This window comes from Mustela putorius, unplaced genomic scaffold (assembly GCF_011764305.1).
Source record: "Mustela putorius furo isolate JIRA1106 unplaced genomic scaffold, ASM1176430v1.1 tig00003898_pilon_pilon_pilon, whole genome shotgun sequence".
NCBI classification, from domain to species: Eukaryota; Metazoa; Chordata; class Mammalia; order Carnivora; family Mustelidae; genus Mustela; species Mustela putorius.
The window spans coordinates 14,416,142-14,436,600 of record NW_025422047.1 but is presented as its reverse complement, the minus strand read 5'-3'; the positions used below and the strand labels follow the sequence as shown (position 1 = coordinate 14,436,600).

At 38.3% G+C, this 20,459-nt stretch overlaps 1 protein-coding gene across 1 annotated transcript in view; it reads right to left on the bottom strand.

Moving 5' to 3' along the window:
* The window catches only part of SLC12A1 (solute carrier family 12 member 1), an 87,204-nt gene extending 66,745 nt beyond the window's left edge, over positions 1 to 20,459 (bottom strand). Inside the window, 5 exon segments of the mRNA NM_001310193.1 lie at positions 1,019 to 1,114; positions 7,083 to 7,158; positions 7,314 to 7,448; positions 18,602 to 19,237; positions 20,425 to 20,459. Of these exon segments, the coding sequence (NP_001297122.1) occupies positions 1,019 to 1,114; positions 7,083 to 7,158; positions 7,314 to 7,448; positions 18,602 to 19,021 (727 nt within the window). The 5' untranslated portion in view covers positions 19,022 to 19,237; positions 20,425 to 20,459.

Here is a 20,459-nt window from a genome sequence, read left to right as displayed (position 1 = left end):
CAAAAACCTATCTTTTTTATTTTTTTTTTAATTTATTTGACAGACAGAGATCACAAGTAGGCATAGAGGTTGGGGGGGGCGGTGAGCTGGGGAAGCAGGCTCCCTGCTGACCGAATGCAGGGCTTGACCTGAGCCAAAGGCAGAGGCTTTAACCCACTGAGCCACCCAGACACCCCCAAAACCTATCTTTTAAGGAAAAGGAATTTCCTCCACTGTAGTAACTCCTCTGGGTTAAAGGGTCAAAGCTCTCTTTGGAAATGTAACCAATTATCTGGGTGGAGTGAATCACTTCCTTTGTCTGGAGGTCCTTTAAATAACTTAGGGAGCAAGTTATTTTGGCGAGGTCAAAAGGAGAGAGGGGCAGGGGAAGCTGTGAGTGGGGGTGTGTTTGTGGGAGGGAGGGTGCCTTAAAAGGCCCCTGGAAACCTGGATAAGGTCCCCAAGTTGCAGCCCCAGGAGCCAAATAGAATGGGAGGGGGAAGACAGGAATTAGAAGCAAAGGTAAACCTCGCGCTCTTCATTTTAGGCCTAGGCCTGCTTTTTCCTGGATGATTTAAAGGTAACTCTTTTTTCTGTTTAGTTGTTTCTATTTTCTTCTGAAGGATCTTTTCAGGCCTGGGGCCACTGGGAATGTCCTGTTGGGCAGAACTCAGGGCTTACTAAACCGGAAGTGTCGGCTGGGGTGCTGAGTGGGCCTGGGAGAGGGCCAGCCGGGCCCAGCTAAGGCACCAAGAAACCATGTATTTTACTGTAATTATTTATGTCTTCTTTCTAGACACCTAGTCACTCTCTATAAACATGTTTAATCACAGGAAACGGGTCAAAGAAAACCTTCTGGAGATCTCTTAATTTTAGTTGAGAGAATTTTGCCTTGATGTTTACATTTGGGTTAGTTCGTTTTACTTTAGAACTTTGGGGACTAATTATGAATATGAAAATTTTCCTTCCAACATTAAACCAACTGTAGACTTTACTCCGTAAGCCAAGCTTGTCGTCATAAGTAAATGAATTGACTTACCTCCTCTTACTACTCCATTTGTGCAAATAGCGGACATAGAAATACCTGTGAGTGTTGTCACCACCACACTCAGGCCGATGATGATGACTCCGAGACCTGCAAAATCCCCCAAGAAAGGAGTTTGGCTCCAGTAGGTCAAGAGGTCACCAGCAACTGGAGGAGGCAGCAGTCTGCGTCCTGTCACAGTAGGGTCTGTCTCCCCATGAAAAAACCTGAAATGTTCTAAAAGGTCCCAGTCCATGAAGGTCTCGGAAGCACCTGCAATGTACTAAACTTTAAAGCTGAAGCCACGTTGGGGAACCATTTCCCCAGAAACACCGGCAAGAGGCTTGCCGACTGGCCTGAAAAAGAAAACATTCGTCGGAGGAATTTGACACCTGGAAACTATGAATTGCAGATGGGCCCGCGAGGTCCATTAGAGGCGATCCCTCCGCTGAATGGCACGGACCAGGACTGAGCTCACGGTACCTTAGGTTTCCTTCTGCATCTGGCGTCAAGAACAGTGGGCTCCTTGCTTGCTCCAGTCAAAAAGAAATATATAAAAACTTTTCCTACCCGTGGCAAGCGATGAGGACATTAGGTATCTTAGAAATGTTACCTCCACGAACAAACCCGTTAGTCGCTATTGCAGAAGTTGACAACCCGGTAATAGAAGTTACCATGGTGGAAAGAAGAATTATGAGAACTCCAAGACCTGTTAGCAATGAAAGATAAAAGACAGTACGTTTTACTTTCCTTACTTGGGTTCCCTATTGCTGCAAACTACACTGCCTCTGATGTAAGTCTTCAAGTCCACGCCTTGGGCCCCAGTGGAGTTGCTTTCTACTCGGGAGAAACAGGCTTGCCTGGCATAAAGATCAAGTCCGAGGCCTGCTCATTACGATGAAGGATGGCTTCCAAAAGTAAACACAATCTAAAAGGTGCCCTGGAAAGGAAAAGTTGACTTATGCTGGTGTCCTGGGAAAGAAACTACCCCGGCTGCGGAAAGAGAAAACATGACATTTGACTTTCTCTCTTGCTCGAGAGGAACCTGCGTGAGAGAGTTGGGGGTTTGACAAAGGTTAAATCCTTCCCCGTTTTTCTTGCATCTGTCTTGCCTGGAGGAGGAAAAAAAGGAGCCAACTTGGATTACCTTTGAAAACACTCCAGAAAGGTCAGTGGTGAACTATCTGAGCCTGTGTTGCCTTTACCTTACAAATGATCATGCAGGTCACAAGTCTAATTACCTCCTCTGACATATCCATTTGTGGCAATAGCAGAGGTGGATAAACCAGTGATACCAGTCACTGTCACGGCTAAGCCGATGATAATCACACCAAGACCTCAGTTGAGAGAGGAAAAATAAAGGCAATTAAACAGTGGAACAATCCATTAGATCATTTACATAAAAGCCAGCACGTCTAGGGTAATCACCAAAGGACCACGTTGAAATGAACAAGTTGGCTGGAAATCACCAGAGTAAATGCTCAGCTTTGAAGTTCTCTGCCTGTAGCAGCACAGATCCTAGAAAAAGAAGAGCTAAGATGTGCAGCAAAAATTGCCCACAATTGAACAACGATGGCTGGTCAAAATTTGACAGAACCCCATTTTTTATGCTGTTCTAGATACCTACAAACATTACAATTGGTCCATCCAATTCCAAGCTGCTCATATAACTGAAGAGTAAATGTTCGTCCTTCCAGGTGACTCTCTTTTCATGTCCATTTGGTTGTGTGGGAGTGCAAAATTACATACAATATAACGAGTTGTTCATCTGGCAGATAAGTAAAGTGCAAAGAATCAAATGGAACTATATTCATTTGTTGGCTACACGACCTCTAGCAAGTTACTTATTTTCTGAGCCAAACATGGCAATAGAATTAGAAAGGAGACATGCGTAAAGTGTCCAACACACTGAGTGGCCCTGCTTTTTTGGCCCGTGTCCACAATAGTTACAATAGCTATTGTTTATTGAAAGTCTACTATACATCCAGCCAGGTGTCAGGTAGCAAGAGAAATGCAAGGAACAAATAAAATGAGATGAAAAAAGCTGCCCTCAAGCAACTTACAGCACAGAAGGCCAATGATTCTAGGAGAGAGAAAGTGATAAACCAGGATTCAGAGAAAGGCAAGGCTACTTTCAGTTTCAGGAAGGACACAGTCAGGATGATACTGAAGGGTACCAGAATCTGCTACCCTGAAATGTACCCCTTTAGGAGAAAAATTAGTTTGAGCTAAAGGCAAAAAGAAAAAAGCAGATACTTCCCCCTATTTGCCTAAAAGCAAGACATAAGTTTGTAAAGTGACTCCATTTTCTCTACAGCAGGAAGAAGTTAAACCTCAGAGCCAATTCTAGACCCTTATCAGCTGGAGGAGCACCAGAGGAACCTGCATAACGAACTCCTGATTTTCCAGTAGTCCCCACACGTGTCTGCCTTCCCACAATCTGCCACCCTAGAAACTCAGTCCTTGCCCTTTGTCTTGTGATATCTCTAAGAAAATCTCGTACTCTTGTTAAAATGCTATGTAAGCCCGCTCCTTTGAATTACTCATTGCTGAGTCTTTTGTGTGTACACACAATGTGGAACTTAATAAACTTGTGAATGTTTTTCTCTTGTTAGGCTGTCTTTTGCCAGTGTTGCAGAAAGAAGTTTGGGGGCACAGGCACTGAAATCCCGCTGGCTCTAGCCAGAATGCCGTCCCCTGAGTCTGTTTGGCATGCTCCGTAATTGTTGGTGGCAGACTGTCTTGCTCCCTCTTAGATGAGAGGCCGTGATCCCTCTGGCCATGAGAAGGGGGAAGTGGAGGAGAGGAAAGACAGACAGAAATGGAAACAGGGCACTGGAGGCTGCCTCTTTTGAAGCTCCCAGCTGTATCCTGGCTCTAAGAGAAGTCTCGAGGCTACTTCACAGTTTGAAGTGCAGTAGGAAGAGGCTAACTATAAGTCTGAGATGTAAACTTGGACCATATTGCTTCGGACCCTACAAAGTTTGGTGTTGTAAGAAAGAGTTGCACTAAATTCTTCGAATCTGTTGCAAGGGATCATCTCCACATTACCATGTGGCCTCAGTTCTGTGTACCCCTACAGATAATTTCCTCTTATCTTTTGCACACTATTTTGCTTCTGATTTTGTTTTGATGACTTTTGATGTCAAATGTTCAGCTGACCCCAGCAACTTTGCAGAACTATATAGTTTGCATTTCAGGACATTAAACCTACTCTGATTACTTCCTTACCCTTATTTTCCCTTTGCTTCTATTTTACTAACAATTCTTATTTATTCTCTTACATTGTATATATTTCTGTAAAACATTTGAAATCCCAGAACAAACCTTTATACATTTAAACGGCAAGAGATTTACTTTTCTCTCACAATCAAACATAAAATCCCAGGGTAAGAGGCAACTTCTGGAACATTCAGTTTGTAGTTTCCTCCAAGAGAGTTGAACCATCTGCTTCAGGAAAGACCTGAAGTGTTTATTAAAAATGCCCAGACCCACAGGGTACCTGGGTGGCTCAATCCATTAAGCATCTGCCTTCAGATCAGGTGGGGCCGAGCCCCACCTTGGGCTCACCCTGGAAACTACCTTTCCCTCTGCCTCTGCCTGCTGCTCCCCCTGCTTGTGCTCTCTCTCTCTCAAATAAATACATAAAAAGCTAAAAAAAAAAAAAAAAAAAAGTGCCTAGACCCACTGAATTTGAATCTTTCAAAGTGAATCCCAGGATTCTGTGGTTTTGTAACCCAGCTTTCCAGGTCATTCTTAGGCACCCCACAGTCTGGAGACTACTGCACTACCCCAGCCTATCTCAATTTGTGTTGCTTAGACAGCAAGGTTCTTTAGCTTTATCTTCAAAGAATTGGTTGGCAAATAATTAATCCAGCTCCTTCATTTTGAGATGAGAAAATGAAACTCATGGAGTATAAATGACTTGCTTCAGGTCCTACCTGTTTCATGCCTTTCTTCCATGCCTGATGTTTATTAGGAACTATCTTGCCCTAGCCAAAGTCTCTGAGACAGAGAAGAACAATTCAATGGCATTAATGGCTTATTCTACTATTGGCTTTTGGGGAAGAGAGAGCCCAAACTCATGGCCTTAGAGCAGCTACCCAAGGGCTGTAGCTACTGTGACTCGTGGCTCCAGCTTCCTTCTGGCTTCGTTCCCAGGATCTCCTCTAGAAAGTGTATTCAGTCTTTTTCTCCAGACTATCCCCACAACATGGCAAAACTACTTGGATTTGCTTCTCTTCTTACCCAATAAAAGGACTCCACAGGGACCCAGAAGATGACTTAATCAACTCATTTAGCTTTAAGTTCACAGCAAAGGCCAGTAAAACTGAGTAAGGGTGGTGATAAATTTCTACAACTCACTAAAGTCTACTTTCTGAGAACTAAAACAATGACAGACAAACCTTCATTCAAAGGAAAACCCGCTGGACACCCCCTTAAAGTAGGATATGACTACTTAAAAAAAAAGTCTTTATTAAAACAATGCTGATATCTGAAAGTAGAATACAGTTTAGCAGAAGATGGGGTTCTCCATATTTTACAATTTTATAATAAGCGTGAAACTGAGAAGACTAATGTAAAATCTGATTAAAGTTCAGATTATGGCCCAAACTCGTGGATGTTAAATAAGTTGCATTAGAAAGAATTACTCTTGCCCTTGGCTATGCTCACACCTCCAAACAAAGTAATGTTGCTTGATGATCTCAATAAGTTACTAAACTGCCCTTAAAAACTAATTTTGCATGAAACCCTGGAGCAAACACTTGGCAATGCTAAGATGCAGATTTTCCATGGAACAGCATACACTTACTTTGGGCCCTGCGGCTGTAAGCATTCATTTGATATGCATCATAAAGCTGGCAAGCAGCCCTTTGTCAGGAACCCAGCAGTTGCCAAACATGAAACGTGGAAACACTATGGGAACTGGTTCCAGTGTTTCAATTTACAGCTCAGCCCTTTCTTGTTGCGAGTTAGTCTGCCGTTGATGCTCAATATGTTTTGAGGGGCAACGGCAATAAATAAGGACCAAGTACCTTTGAATGTGAATTGAGGTACATTCTGGAGCAGTTATCTAAAAGTGCATTTGAACCTCTATGGTCTTGATACTCATGATTTATAGGTGTTCTCCAAAAGGGATCTATAATGTATTTCCCAAAATACAGAGTAGAACATCATTAATTTTTATCACATTGAACCAGGAACTTTGATAAAACTCAATCAAATTTTTCATATAAATTTTACCACTATATTCTAGATTAAAAAAAAGTTTGCCATAGGAAACGATATTTTATAAAAGACCATCTTTAAGAACATCAAATAATGGTGTGGAAAGTTGTCAGCATTTGGTGTCAGAAGGGAAGTGTTCTCTGAGTATACATAGGTGTTTTTCCTTTTGGTAACACAGTATTTGGCAATAATAGGCACTCAATTGATGTCAAAGGGATGGTGAATTATACATTAAAAAAATCAAATAATCACTCAAAATAATTTCAACATCATGCATTCTCCATTAGAAAAATTAGTAATAGTTATATATCGTAGTCATTTTATTTATTATTTTTAAGCCTCTATCTGGCAACATTTTATTAATCTTTGTTTTCTTACCCCAGGTACCTGAAAGTAACACAGTTATTTTCTTTGGAAAATGTTCAACTGATTCAGCATTAACCTGGTCACACTGTTACCACTTTTCCCACAAGCTGTTTTCGATGAGTGAAATGTTGCCAGTAATCATAAGGGAGATACACAAATGTCAGTATGTCCCCAAATATGAATAGTACTACTTCAAATGTATATGTCTCTCTATATCTGTACACCTAAAACTCAAGGGAAAGGTAAAAATATTTGCTGAGCATTTATCTGGCTAGTGAGCTGGAAAATTCCAGTCTCCCAGAAGTTAACGCTTCACCTTTCCTCTCTGACAAACATCGTCAAAGAGGCAAAGGGAAAGAGCTGGCGCACAGATTATTTCTGTGACCTTCATCTCACATTCAGCGTTCATGGTCAAAACAAGTTGTGTATGGAGTTTATCCCTGACATTGAAAACTATACGCGGGGCATGGGGAAACGTGCTTACCAATTCCAGCTTCTCCAACGATCCAGGAGAGGCGAATGAAGAGCATCACACCCCAGATGTTCAGCATGCATCTTACCTGTGGGTTGAAGGAGCATCAAAAGGGATGTGAGACACGCGAGTGGGACAAAACCCAGCCCTCTCCATAATTCTGGTGTCCAGGCTTTGCTAACCCTGAATCCCCAAGGACACTGAACAAACAGATTTTATTTGGAAACATAGGAGCTTTCTCACCAGCACACCTTTCACCCATCCAAACTTCACAGCACCGGCTTTATCCTCCCCTTCCTTGTTTTCGGCTTCTTCATCTCCAGGCATCCCATCCCCGTTAGCAACCCTGTCAGCGGAACCTGGTGCCACTGCGACGTTCTGCGTTTTTACAGGTAGCAAAAGCATAATATTTGGTCAACACAGGGACCCGTAAAACTTTCAAAAGCAAATCAGAACAACTGACACAAAATTTTAGACACGCGCAAAAAAAAGAAACATATTCTAGCATTTGAATAAAATAATATATATATATATATTTTTTTTGCCCTGGGCGCTGATGGGTTTGTTTTGTGAGTGATTTCAGGCACAGCAAGGCTGCATGGGTGGTAAAGGAACTTGGGCAGTTCTACTGGTGAAAATATTACCTTAAAAAACCAGTTAGATTTGGGTACATTTAGAAGACAAAAAAGAACAAAGGAGAAAAAAAGAAACTCAAGGCAGGGTGCAAAGCCTATCAAAGTGAATGAGGGTCTTTGAGGCATAGTAGGAAGTTAATCTCATTGACGCAGACACTCTGGACTTCTTTCCAGTAACCTCCCTGGGCTTCACTTGATTCACTTAAAATAATGATAATAAAACTTCTCTAATCATCATCTTTAAGAAGATTGAATGAAAGAACACACAAAGCGTTTCTTTAAAAACAAGAAGAAAGGGGTTACAGTTCCAAAGAGGTTTAAAGATGCTATCTGGTGACAAGAATGCTATTCCTGTAGAGGAAGTTTCTTTTACATTTGATATGTCTTTGCCTGAAAATTGCTGGATGTCCTAGTAGTCTTGTACAAAGGGTAAGAAGTCTCGTGACTGACTGACTACTAAAAAGGTAGGTTGAGTAGAAATAAGGAGTAAATTGTATAAAAAATGTCAAAAGCTTATTTAGTGGTTTTTTGTGACCTGATTTTGAAGACATTCCTTGTCAGTAGGATAATCTGAATTTAATGGGGGAAGAAAATAGCCCTGTTTCTCTCAAGTAAAGAACAAATCGAATTTCTCTTTTAGATATGACTTTGAATACTTTCAGATGCAGCCACTTGATTTAGCCTATCTGGCACCTACCTGACTCTGGCACCTGAGTTACCCACTGAGTTCCCCAAAACAATCTTATCCAATAAGGGGTGGAAACCACTGGGGATGTCTTTTAGATTCAGCACTTAATTACCATTATTAAAGAACAAGCTTATTCTATTTAAGTGCTCTAAATTAGTTTAAAGCTGGGACAACGTGTTCCCACATTACTAGTTAAGGAGTCTCAGACAAGGACAATTGTTTCCCCCTCTAAAATGGGACTGGTATGAAATAAATATTCAGTATTTATTATAAGGACTTTATTTGAAGGTGATCAAAATCCTTGTCCTTACTATGCTCAAGGTTTATTGCTTCTTTGGGCTTTGATGTATCATTAACATACCCACTGTAAGCTGACTCTAATTTGGGCTATTTGCTCCAAGTGACTGACTTCTTGTCTCCATGTTCTTCTACTGCTCTGTGTAAATAAGGATTTCCTCCAACTTTGTTTTCCCACAAGATTTTTTTCATACTAGTACGACACTTGGGTAACCAGTGCAATTCAGTTTGGTAAGTCATGGTATATTAACTGGGGGATGTGGGCTACTTCTCCTCAATGCCTGCCAAGAGCCAACCATATAGCAGGTCATCAAAAAAGAGTATTGAATCCATAAAGTGGATTTGAAGACCACCTGACCTCTACCATTGAAGAACAGATGACCTTGTTTCTTATTCATTTTTGCCTCCTATTTCTTTTCTCTTCCATCCCTATTGGGTATTACATTTCTCATGGTTTCCTCTATATAACCTACATTTGCAAAAGGGAGGGGGAAGAGAATGAATCTCAAGGCCGACCATCTTACTGTTTTTCCAAAAGAACTGGGAGTAAAATTCAGTGAAATGAATAGTTAAAATTTAGTCTTGAATTACCTGAGGAATATCTTAATTTTAAGCTCCCCAGTCCCTATTTGCACAGAAAATTGAAAACTGACATCATATGTTCACATCAGAGTAAGATACGGATAAAAAGAAGTCCACAGAAATCGAGGCTGAACGAGCAAGGCAGAAACTGATTATACCAGCTAGAGATGCAAGTCATGTGTGTAATTCAAATATTTCCAGTAGCTCCTTCTAAAAAAGTAAAGGGAAATTTAAAAAATAACTTGGGTTCAGATTTGGACCCTCAAGTTTTAAAAATATACTTAACTTTTTTTTTTTTTTTAGAGATTTTATTTATTTATCAGAGAGAGAGAGAGAGGGAGAGAGAGTGAGCACAGGCAGACAGAATGGCAGACAGAGGCAGAGGGAGAAGCAGGCTCCCTGCCGAGCAAGGATCCCGATGTGGGACTCGATCCCAGGATGCTGGGATCATGACCTGAGCCGAAGGCAGCTGCTTAACCAACTGAGCCACCCTGGCGTCCCTATACTTAACTTTTGAACAATATATTCTTAATGTTTGCAATTAATTCATTAGCTATAGTGGCATCCCACCTTGGAGGAGGAACCTGAAAATGGACTGTTTTAATAATATATTTAATAATATATTTTACTTAATAGACTTCTATAAAACATTATCATTTTAACATGAAAGCAATAAAAAAATTAATGAGACATTTTACATTGTTTTTCACACTACGCCTTTGAAATCTGGTCTGTAGTTTACACTGATAGCACATCTCAATTTGTACTAGCCACAGTTCAAGGGATCAAGGGCAGCAGGTGGCCAGGGTTATCCTATTGGAGCGCACCTGTCTGTACACTGCAGTCTATTACAGATGGATGAAGCATTTGAGGTTTCTCTCCAGGCAATTAAAAATTCTATTTTTTTCTCTGAATGGATTCTATACTCATAAGGCAGCTGAGTGATTCATATGTAACTTTCATTTTCCATAACTAGAAAATCAATGAAAGCACAGAATTGAGGAATGTGTTAAGATGCCCACGAATGTTGAATAGATTATTTCATTAAGAAATTCAGGGGCGCCTGGGTGGCTCAGTGGGTTAAGGCCTCTGCCTTTGGCTTGGGTCATGATCCCAGGGTCCTGGGATTGAACCCCACATCGGACTCTCTGCTCAGCAGGGAGCCTGCTTCCTCCTCTCTCTCTGCCTGCCTCTCTGCCTACTTGTGATCTCTGCCTGTCAAATAAATAAATAAAAATCTTTAAAAAAAAAAAGAAAAGAAATTCATTTATTTGTGGGCGCCTGGGTGGCTCGGTGGGTTAAAACCCCTGCCTTCGGCTCTGGTCATGATCCCAGGGTGCTGGGATCCAGCCCCGCATCAGGCTCTCTGATCAGTGGGGAGCCTGCTTCCCTCCTTTCTCGCTGCCTGCTTCTCTGCCTACTTGTGATCTCTGTCTGTCAAATGAATAAATAAATAATCTTAAACAAAAAAAAAATCATTTATTTGACTTGGTTTGAGAAAAACTTTTAAAATTGTCAATATTCTAGTTAATCAAGATCTCCATGGCCAGACTCTCAACAGCTACTCATTCAGGGAGAAGGCAATTTCCTTTCCCTCAGTTAATTGTGGATCCCATGAGACAGAGCCCCTGGCCACTTGCTTTTTAGAGGCAATCTTGGGAATAAAACCTATGTTTTCTGATTAAACCTAAACTTGAGGGTTTGGTGCAGGAAATTGCTTTGTTCCTGGCTGAACTCCAGAGGTAACTGTGCCCCTTACATCTGGATTAATGGGAATACCAATGATTGTTTAAAAAAAAATAAAAAAACAACAACTTACAAAATAGGCTAAAGGATGAATAAGATATTTAAAATTTCTCCTTAAATGGGCATTTCTACCTGGCAGATGCCCTTCTTCTGAGCACAGTTTAACAGTTCTTCAATTTGTCATTAGGACATCACAATATGAAGCAAAAGGACTATTCTATGAGGGCACATCAGGGAACTCATCATATATGGAAGTTAGTAAGGCCATAATTTTTAAAAACTTCAAAAATAGAGCCAGTGTAGGATGTTCCACTCTTTCTTAGGTGAATATTTTCCATCTCCTAGAGTTTCAAAGTTTTTAATATATTTATGCCATAGAGGGGGAAAACCTTTAAATGTATATTTCTTCTCTTGACTATAAAGGACTGTAGTGAATTTTTAAGTACAGAATCCATTTCCATTGCTTACTCTCTTACAGGAGCTGAAAAATCACTGCACCATATAATCTAGGAGACTTGGAATCTGGTTTCAGCTATGCAATTAATTCAGGGTGTGTCCTCTAGCAAGTTACTTAACCTCTCCTGGATACTGCCAAGGAGAATAAATCCAAGGGGTTTTCTGAAAATCTTGCTTTGAAATAATTTACTCTAAGGAAAAATCATTTTTCTGTGTTTGTCATCTTCTCTTCTAACATGGCAAAGCAAAACTTGGTTTCACTCTTTAATAGATGTCTCCTTTGTAAGCCCTACAGCAATTATAAAGTCAACTTATCATCAAAGTACTGAAAAGACTGGGTCGAGGGTTTGTGGGCACTTGATGGCTGAGAGCTATAACCAACCAGTGGCTGGCAGGCTTCTGGCTGGTGCATGTTCTTGAGACCAAAGTCTCAAAGACTAAAAGTTTCATGATTGCTGCCTGAAACCAGTTTTTTCCCTCATACTTTGGATTAATTTGTTTGTTCACACTCCATTACCATAAATGATGACCCACCACCTTTCGTAAATGCATTTTAAATTGCATGGCTTTAGGGAGTGATTATTTATTTATCGAAAGTTTTACCTGGGCATTAAGTTTTCAAGTAGGTAAAAGGAGATGCATTAGGAAGAAAGAAAGAAAGAGAGAGATAGAGAGAAAGAAAGAAAGAAAGAAAAATAAATAAATAAATAAATAAATAAAAGCCATTTCTCCCCTCCAATACTGATAAACTAGTGAAGTTTCAATCACATAAAATCTTTTACTTAATATAAAATGTGTGATTTTTCAGACCTCAGAAAAATGACAAATACTTTTCTAGCTGTCATCGAAGAAGAAAGAAATAAATATATTTATTCTTTAAATTCTACTAGATAATATTTGCTACTATGCATGTCTTTAGGTTTCACCTTTTAATCTCAGGATGGTAGAAATCTTATCCCATCATTGAGAAATAGCTCCATAGATGTTTAGGACTACATGATTCCCTCCCAATTGTTTTAAACTTTCTTTTATTATTGAAATATTTAAATATATGCAGTAGTGGGGAGAATAAATAGATCTCATGTGCCTATCACTCAATTTCAACAATTACCAACATATGGCCAGTATTATTCTACTTAAACTTCTTACAACACTGGGATTTTTTTTTTTTTAAAACCAATCCCAGTAAGGATCAGATAATTCCCAAGGTTCATTTCAGAATGAAAAGCACAAGTCTAATCACATGTCTATATTTTATTGATCAATGTTATTATAGTTGTACATTACTAGCCCTTTATGATAAAGGGGAGTATTTTAAATTTGGAAAATGAAGGTTTTTTTTTTTCTTGTTTTAACAGTTACTATAAACCATGCCTCTCAATTACTGCCAATGGTCACAATTTGTAATCACAATATTTTTACTGTACCTGAAAACACTTAGTTCACACACGAATTGACATATTTTTAGTAACTTAGGCCAAAAGGTGGCTACTGTGTGTAATAAAGAGCATAAAAAAACAAAACCAAAAGATTCTTAATATTTTCCACATATACTTCAAAGAAACTTCTGCTTTACTTACCATCTATTACTGAATGCTAGAGACTACAGCTAAAACTTCTAACAAATATTAGAATGAGTCTTTAGTTGCAGATTTTCACTCCAACAAATATTTTAGGCCACTGGTCCTTACTGACCTTCAAAGCATTTATTGCCTCAATTTTCATGTCTATTTTATTTGGCTTGGTGATATTTCTAATTTTGGATACCCCTAGTCTGAATGCTAAAGTTCCAAATTTGAACTTCAAAATACTTTAGAAAATATTATTTTCCAGAGAATGTATTTGTACACCTTTGTCTTTTTATAGACTATAAACACTTATACATCTGCCCATAATAATGCCGTTTGACATATAAAATAAATTCTGGGTAGTAGATATCAAATCTCTTTAACTGACTTTATACAGCAGCTCTTATAAACAAAAGCTTAATAAATGCTTTTGATGATGACAATGAAAAGGATTGAGACCAACAATTAATTCTATAGGAGAAGCAACATGATCTTAAGGAATCGGAATCTCCTGTTCTGCCCATCAGGACTGAGAAGCAATTTCTTCTTTGAGCTTGAATTCCACTATTTCCTATTTCCACTATTTCTTCTTCTTCTTCTTCTTCTTCTTATTATTATTCCTATCACTATCCACTACTTCCTATTTCCTAATTCCACTATTTCCTATTTCCAAAGTGCTATGGGAGAGCAGACTGAGGATGAAAAGTTCTGAAAAAGAACATGGACTCTAGAGTCAGGCAGACACGGGTTCAGCTTATTAGACACATGACCTTGGCTTCTTGACCTTGGAAGTATACTGACTTGAGTTTTTGTTTTCTCTTCAAAAGGATCCATAGGATTTTATGAAACCTTTGCTATCTATAAAATAGCAATAATAACATTAGTTACCCTGAAGTGTTGTTCTAAGGACTGAATGAGAATTTGCCAAGTGTGAGCATCCCATCTGATACATTAAAAAATGCTCAATAAAAAGTTTGTTTTTACACCAGAGCGTGTGTATTGGTTTTTATTCACAAATTACTTTTTCTAATGCTTTTTATTCACAAATTACTTTTTATCGATGATAGCCTAATGGCCCCAATGTGAAGTCACCCCATTGTTTTTATTTTGGAAGAGTTTGTAAATGGTTGGTTTCCTTTAAAACAATAGTTCTATCTTAATTTTTACATTATTTTATACTTTTCATAGACAGTTTATTTCAATAACATGAGAATGCTGACTTTGATTGAAAGGCTGGATATTTTCCTGATTTCTATATAATTATATTTTTCTGAAATGCTGACAACAATGGTGGTTAGTAAGGCTGAAAACGAATTTCATTTTGGTTAGCCCTGTAGTTAGGAACTGTGTACTAAAAGGTAGCCACAGGAGTATACTGGACACTAAAAGTGGAATTATTTTTACAAAGTAAAAATACGAGATTAAACTTGTCAGATGTCCAACAATCATTATACATGTTTTGATATGAAAAGACCTCCAATGTATATTACTTAGTAAAAATAGTAGCATGCAAGGCAATGTGTAAAGTACGTTTCAATATGTGATTGAAAAAAATTACAGACAGAAAATTAAATTGATAGGAATAGAGAGACATAGATATATTTGTATGTTTGTATAAGCATAGAAAATTTCTGGGAGGATTTATAAGAAACTGCCAGTAATGATTGTCCTACAGAGAATAACTGAAGATCTATCTTAGATAAGAAACATTTGTATATATTTTTAGTACTTGTTAAATATGTTATCAGTGCATATTTTACTTTTTAAATAAAAATCAGCTAATATGAAAATTACCATCATTATTATCAACAACCTTTTATTGAGTTTCTAACAATTGTAGGCACTGTACTACACTTTGCATACATATAAACTCAAGTATTTACAAACATCCTACAATATCAGTTGAAATTATGTAGCTTGTATAGTATTGCAGAGAAAGAAAAGGATAGAGTCATTATTTTCCTGCTTTTGACTAGTTTTTGGAAATCCATAATTCATAGCCACCTGTATAGGCATTTAGCTCTTTACTACACAGAAAATGAAAAGATTTCTTCAACTCTGATCGCAAATCATTGGGATTACAAGTTTTGTCAATATGTATTACTCCTAGAGTTTCAGTTAAGGTAGAGACTTAAAATAATGTCTTTCAAATCTATTTTTCATTTCAACTATAAGGAAAACCTTTCACATTTTTTTTTCTGACTTGGAAGTTCTAACTTGGATTTGCACAAAATCCAAATAGTCTCTGTCTAAATATGTTCTGTCATGTAGTATGAATGTACGATTCTCATATGGCTTTTTAAAGCATTAGAATCATGGGTACAAAAAAAAATGTCACTCGGGTGCCTGGGTGGCTCAGTTGGTTAAATGGCCTTCAGCTTAGGTCATGATCCTGGAGTCCCGGGATAGAGTACCGCATCCGGCTCCCTGCTCCACGGGGAGTCTGCATCTCCCTCTGACCTTCTCCCCTCTCATGCTCTTTCTCACTTTCTCTCTCAAATAAATAAATAAAATCTTTAAAAAAAAAAAAGTCACTTGTACTATGTTAATTGGTTCCCACTTTTAAATTGTTTAGGTAAACATTATCATTTATAATTTTTTGCATACAAAATCTGTGATGTGTCTGGGTATTATTACACAGCATTTGCTCTATTGATCGTTCCTAGTTGTAGTCTGAGGGACCGCCATTAAAATGTCAAGGGCCAGGAAGGAGCAGCAAGCATAGCTACATTCCACTACAGGTCCTCATCTATTATGCTGTGAAGCAGGGGAAAATAGAATCAAATTCACTAACAAAGAAGAAAGAGATGAATTGAAGAAGGCCTGGATGATTCATGTTTGATATCGAAGGAGAGCACAGAAGTAGAACATGTGGAGAGGTGAACGGGGCCCTACAATTTTAGAAACATTAGAATGTGTATTCCACTGTTGTATTTGAATTCTGCTCCTAGTTTAGCTATGTGGATATTTCCGTATGATTTAATCAAGATGAGTAAGATCTTGGTAAGTAAGGGTTGGATTCATAAAAAGAGTGACTTATTACTATACCTTATTCAGGGCATTGGGCCTAAACCTGATTTTTTTTTTTTTAAAGATTTTTATTTGTTTATTTGACAGAGACAGATCACAAGCAGGCAGAGAGGCAGGCAGAGAGGGGGAAGCAGGCTCCCCGCTGAGCAGAGAACCCGATGCGGGGCTCGATCCCAGGACCCTGAGAGCTCGATCCCAGGACCCTGAGATCATGACCTGAGCCGAAGGCAGAGGCTTAACCACTGAGCCACCCAGGCGCCCGTAAACCTGATTTTTTTTAAAAAGTTTTAATTATTTTAGAGAGAGAGAGCACAAGCAAGAGGGGCAGAGAGAGAGGGACAAAGAATCTCAAGCAGATTCTGCACCGAGAGCAAAAGCCACCACAGGGCTCAGTCTCATGATCCTGAGATTAGGACCGAGCCTAAACAGAGTGGCATATTTAATGGACTGATATTTAATATTTAATGCCATCCAAGCACCCCGGGCCGAAACCTAATTTTTAAACTATTTAATTTGCTACTTCTTTGTAGCTGAGAAAAAAGTGTTTGAGGTCAAGGTTCAGTCCTTTGTCTCATTACATCTTTCCAAAAAGAATATGATATCCCAAACAGCTGTGCAATCCGTCAAATACAGCTACTTCATTTCGACCCCGGTCATTCAGATGGCTTTAGAACAACCAACCCGACTATTGTTCCCTGAGAGGTTTTCTCCACTAACATAAAGATTGCCTTGAACTGTGGCTTTGGGAATTGTAAACAAGCTACATATCACGCTCAGTATCGGTCCAAAGAACAATGCGAGTTTGCTCCATTTCCTTTTTAATGGAATTAGAGTTTTATTTTGTTTTGTTGTAAATGAGGAGAGGAATGTGAGTGAGGATATTTAAATTTTGATGGCAGTTTTGTGAAAGATGCAGGTTTTAAAAATTATCATGTGTAATGAGGTTGATTATGGTAGGAGAGAATTTCAGGTCTTTTAAAAGTCTCATTTTCCTTCTTCAGAATAAATTGAAACCTCTTTAGAAGGCCCTAAATTTCTTCTTCTGCCCTTCCCGTATCTTGAAAATTTCTCTCCTCTTGAAACCCACTTCTCATTCTTTGCCTTCTCCCCTTTCTCTCTTCTTTCCTCTCTCTTACATGATGCAAAGTGACACCTCAGTCTGATTTCGGGAGCTTCAAATCAACCTCCTTCTCAACATTCTTAATGGGGGCTGCCATTTTTTTTTCACATTGTCACCTTGCTAACATCTTTTGATGAAAATGTCAAATATCCCAGACAAATTCTAAATCTTCTATCTGTAAAGAAACCAGCCTTTCAGCCCAGTGTTTGCCAGTATGGTCCATGGGACAAGTAAGGCTTGGTGGGGAGAAGGGATAAGGGTACAGAGTTCACAGCATAGTCTCCCCTCAGGAAGTCTCTCAGTCTCTGCTAGTAGGATGCAGAGTCAGGGATGCTGGGAATAAGGGGAATAAGTTTTAAAGATGGGTGTCCTTGTGGAAAAAAGAATGAGCAGAAACTAAAGGGAAATCTTCAACTTTATCGGCATCTCTCTTGGGAGCAATATTCTAAGACTCCCCAGAGTGGGTGATCATTTGATTAGGAAAAAAAAAATTGTTAAATGAATGAATATGAAAGGAATTGTTTCAGTTAATTTTTTCTTTCACCTCAAAAGCTGAGCAAAAGTAAACTACATTTGGCTATGTGACAGCTAATTATTCTTTTGAGCAAGTAGTTATATCCATAAAGAATGATATTCATTCCAAACCCTGTTCCAGAAGAGTAGAAAGATAAAGTGCTTCAACCTATTTTGGAGCAAGGTATAGAAGAAGCAATCTACTGAGTTTATAACTGATTGCTACAAGATTAGAAAAAGTGCTGCCTCATGCTTCTAGCAGATTTGGGAACCCTGGCTATATTCCTTAAATAATGAAAAGTTTAGCCATGTCTGTTGCTTCTGTACTTAAATTTAATTTAGTTACTTTTACATGCTTAAGAGCATTCAGGAGCCTTAGGCAAAGTTTTGAAGAAGAAGGGATAAAATGCTGAATCTTATAAATCTTTGCTCTCTCTTTAAAGAATATAAAATACCCATGTGCTCCAAAGGCTTGCATCACGGTATGAAGTACAGCAAGGGCCTGTGATTGTTTCTTTTTTTTGCAACAGCTGCGGAGGCCTTAATACTAAGGTGAAACCAGCTTAGTATTTAGCTTGACATGTTTAACCAAGTGTGCATTGAGCAGACCATAACGGTAAACAAGATACGACACATTGCCTAACTTTCAGAGCTAATTTTTTCTTTCTCTGTGCTCAGTCCATGAACGTTCGTGAGTCACTTCTGTGCATTTTCTGGTTATCGGGAAGTAAGGGGGCACCTGGGTGGCTCAGGGAAGTAGGGACAATCATGTCAGGAAGAAGGGTGGTTCGGAATAGACCTCTCCACCAGACATGGTGACATTCAGTGCGTTCTTAGAGAGCAGGAGATCGCCTGAAGGAGCAAAGGAGGGCACGTGCCTGTGCCCTGAAACTTACCTTTGCAAGTTGCTCATGAATCTCAAGCAGGCTGGGTCGGTTGACCTTGGGCCCACTGATGCTACCGGTGTTGCGATAGTACTCAATCTTGGGAACGGCATCCACCGTGTTGTGGCCAAAGGTTTGTAGGTAGTATGTGTTTGTGTGAGAATCGTAAGCATGAAAACTGGCATCTGTTTTAGCGTTTTCTCCATTTTGGAGGAAATTGTCATAGCACTCCTGATTCCCAGGCCTAAAGCTGATTCTGAATCTGTTATGGGTTTCATCCCCAAAAGAGGTTTCCTCATAATGTGGAGGGTCGGCATTGTTATCCACAGCTGCACTGCTTTCATGACTCTCGTTTATGACATTAACTTGAAAGCGATTGCTATTCCCTGGCACTGAATCCAGAAATACATTGGAAGTGTTGTTCAGAGACATCTTCCAAAGTGGATTTTTTGTTTTTGTTTTTGTTTTTTGGACTAGGCTGTCTACTTTGTGGTTGCTTTTTTTTTTTTTTTTAATCTATGTCTTTTCTCCTCAAAATAAACTCTATGTGTTTACTTTAGGGAGTTCCTGGCTTTTGTTTTAGAAGGACTCAATAAATAGATTCTTGATGCATTGTCTCCTATACAGTCTTCAGAATGTTCTTCAAAGCTGTCATTGAAAAAGAAAAATAAACTTGTTTCAAGAAATATAAATACATTTAAGTAGGGATGGGGCTATGAGGAAACAGTTTTATGTCACAAGACATACAATTTTAAGTTTGTTTCATTAAAAACTACCTATCCAGGAACTTTAGTCACCGGAACAATTAAATCCCATAGTAAATAACTGGAGAACTGTTTCAGCAAACATAATTTTCAATGCAGTCACCAAACTGTTATATGTGTTTGTAGTATTTGTTTAGACTCAGTGCAGTTGGATTTAACGTGATTTTAGAAAAGATATAACTCTACCAACTGAGTACAGGAAGAGCTGATGAGAATAGTCTCAGTTCTCAGTCTGAAACACAGTTCATTGACCATACTAAATGTTGAAACTGCAATCTATTTTATTACTGCTATGAATACATATTATGTGATAGTGATAATTTTATTATATGATGATTATAAAATTTTAAAAATATTTTTAAAACTTCTAAGAAATACATGCTATTAGTTTATAAAAATACATCCTGTGAAGAAGATAGCTTTGTAAATTTCTGGATTTTTAAAAAATTTCTGGATCTTTTACTGGCCTTTTTTTTTGCTCATACATTTATATTTTACAAATGCTATCATGGAATCTTTAAAAAAATATGAATATTAGGATAAGGAAATAAATTTCAGTCCTTAATAAAGTTGTATGCTATATTTAGGTAAAAATCACACCTTATTGATTCCCTTTAATGAAATAGTCTCAAATACATAGAGAAGCTTATATTTAGCCATGAGATAAATAGATTACATAATCACTTTACAATCCATGAGCCCATCTTAGAACATTCTTTAATTAGAATAATATTTCTTTATTGATACCTTAAATTTTGGCTTTTTAGAAAAACAGACAAATACAAACAAAACCTGCCTCTCTCCTAAAGTTCTTAAGCTATCTATTTGAACTAAAAACAAAAAACAAAAAAAAAAAGAAAGAAAGAAAGAAAGAAAATTTTAACTTTAACTTGCAAATAAACTTTTATGGGGGAAATTATAAGTGAAGTTGTCATCTCTTTAGTTTTTATAGAATATACCACTTATTATTGTAGTCTTCAACATCTTTTACTTCTACTCCACTCCTCAGAATCTACTTTATGACATAATATTAAGTGTGATTTTTACCCCACCCAACAATGTTTAACTTACCACCAGAAGAAGGAGAGTTCTTCTCAGGAAATGTT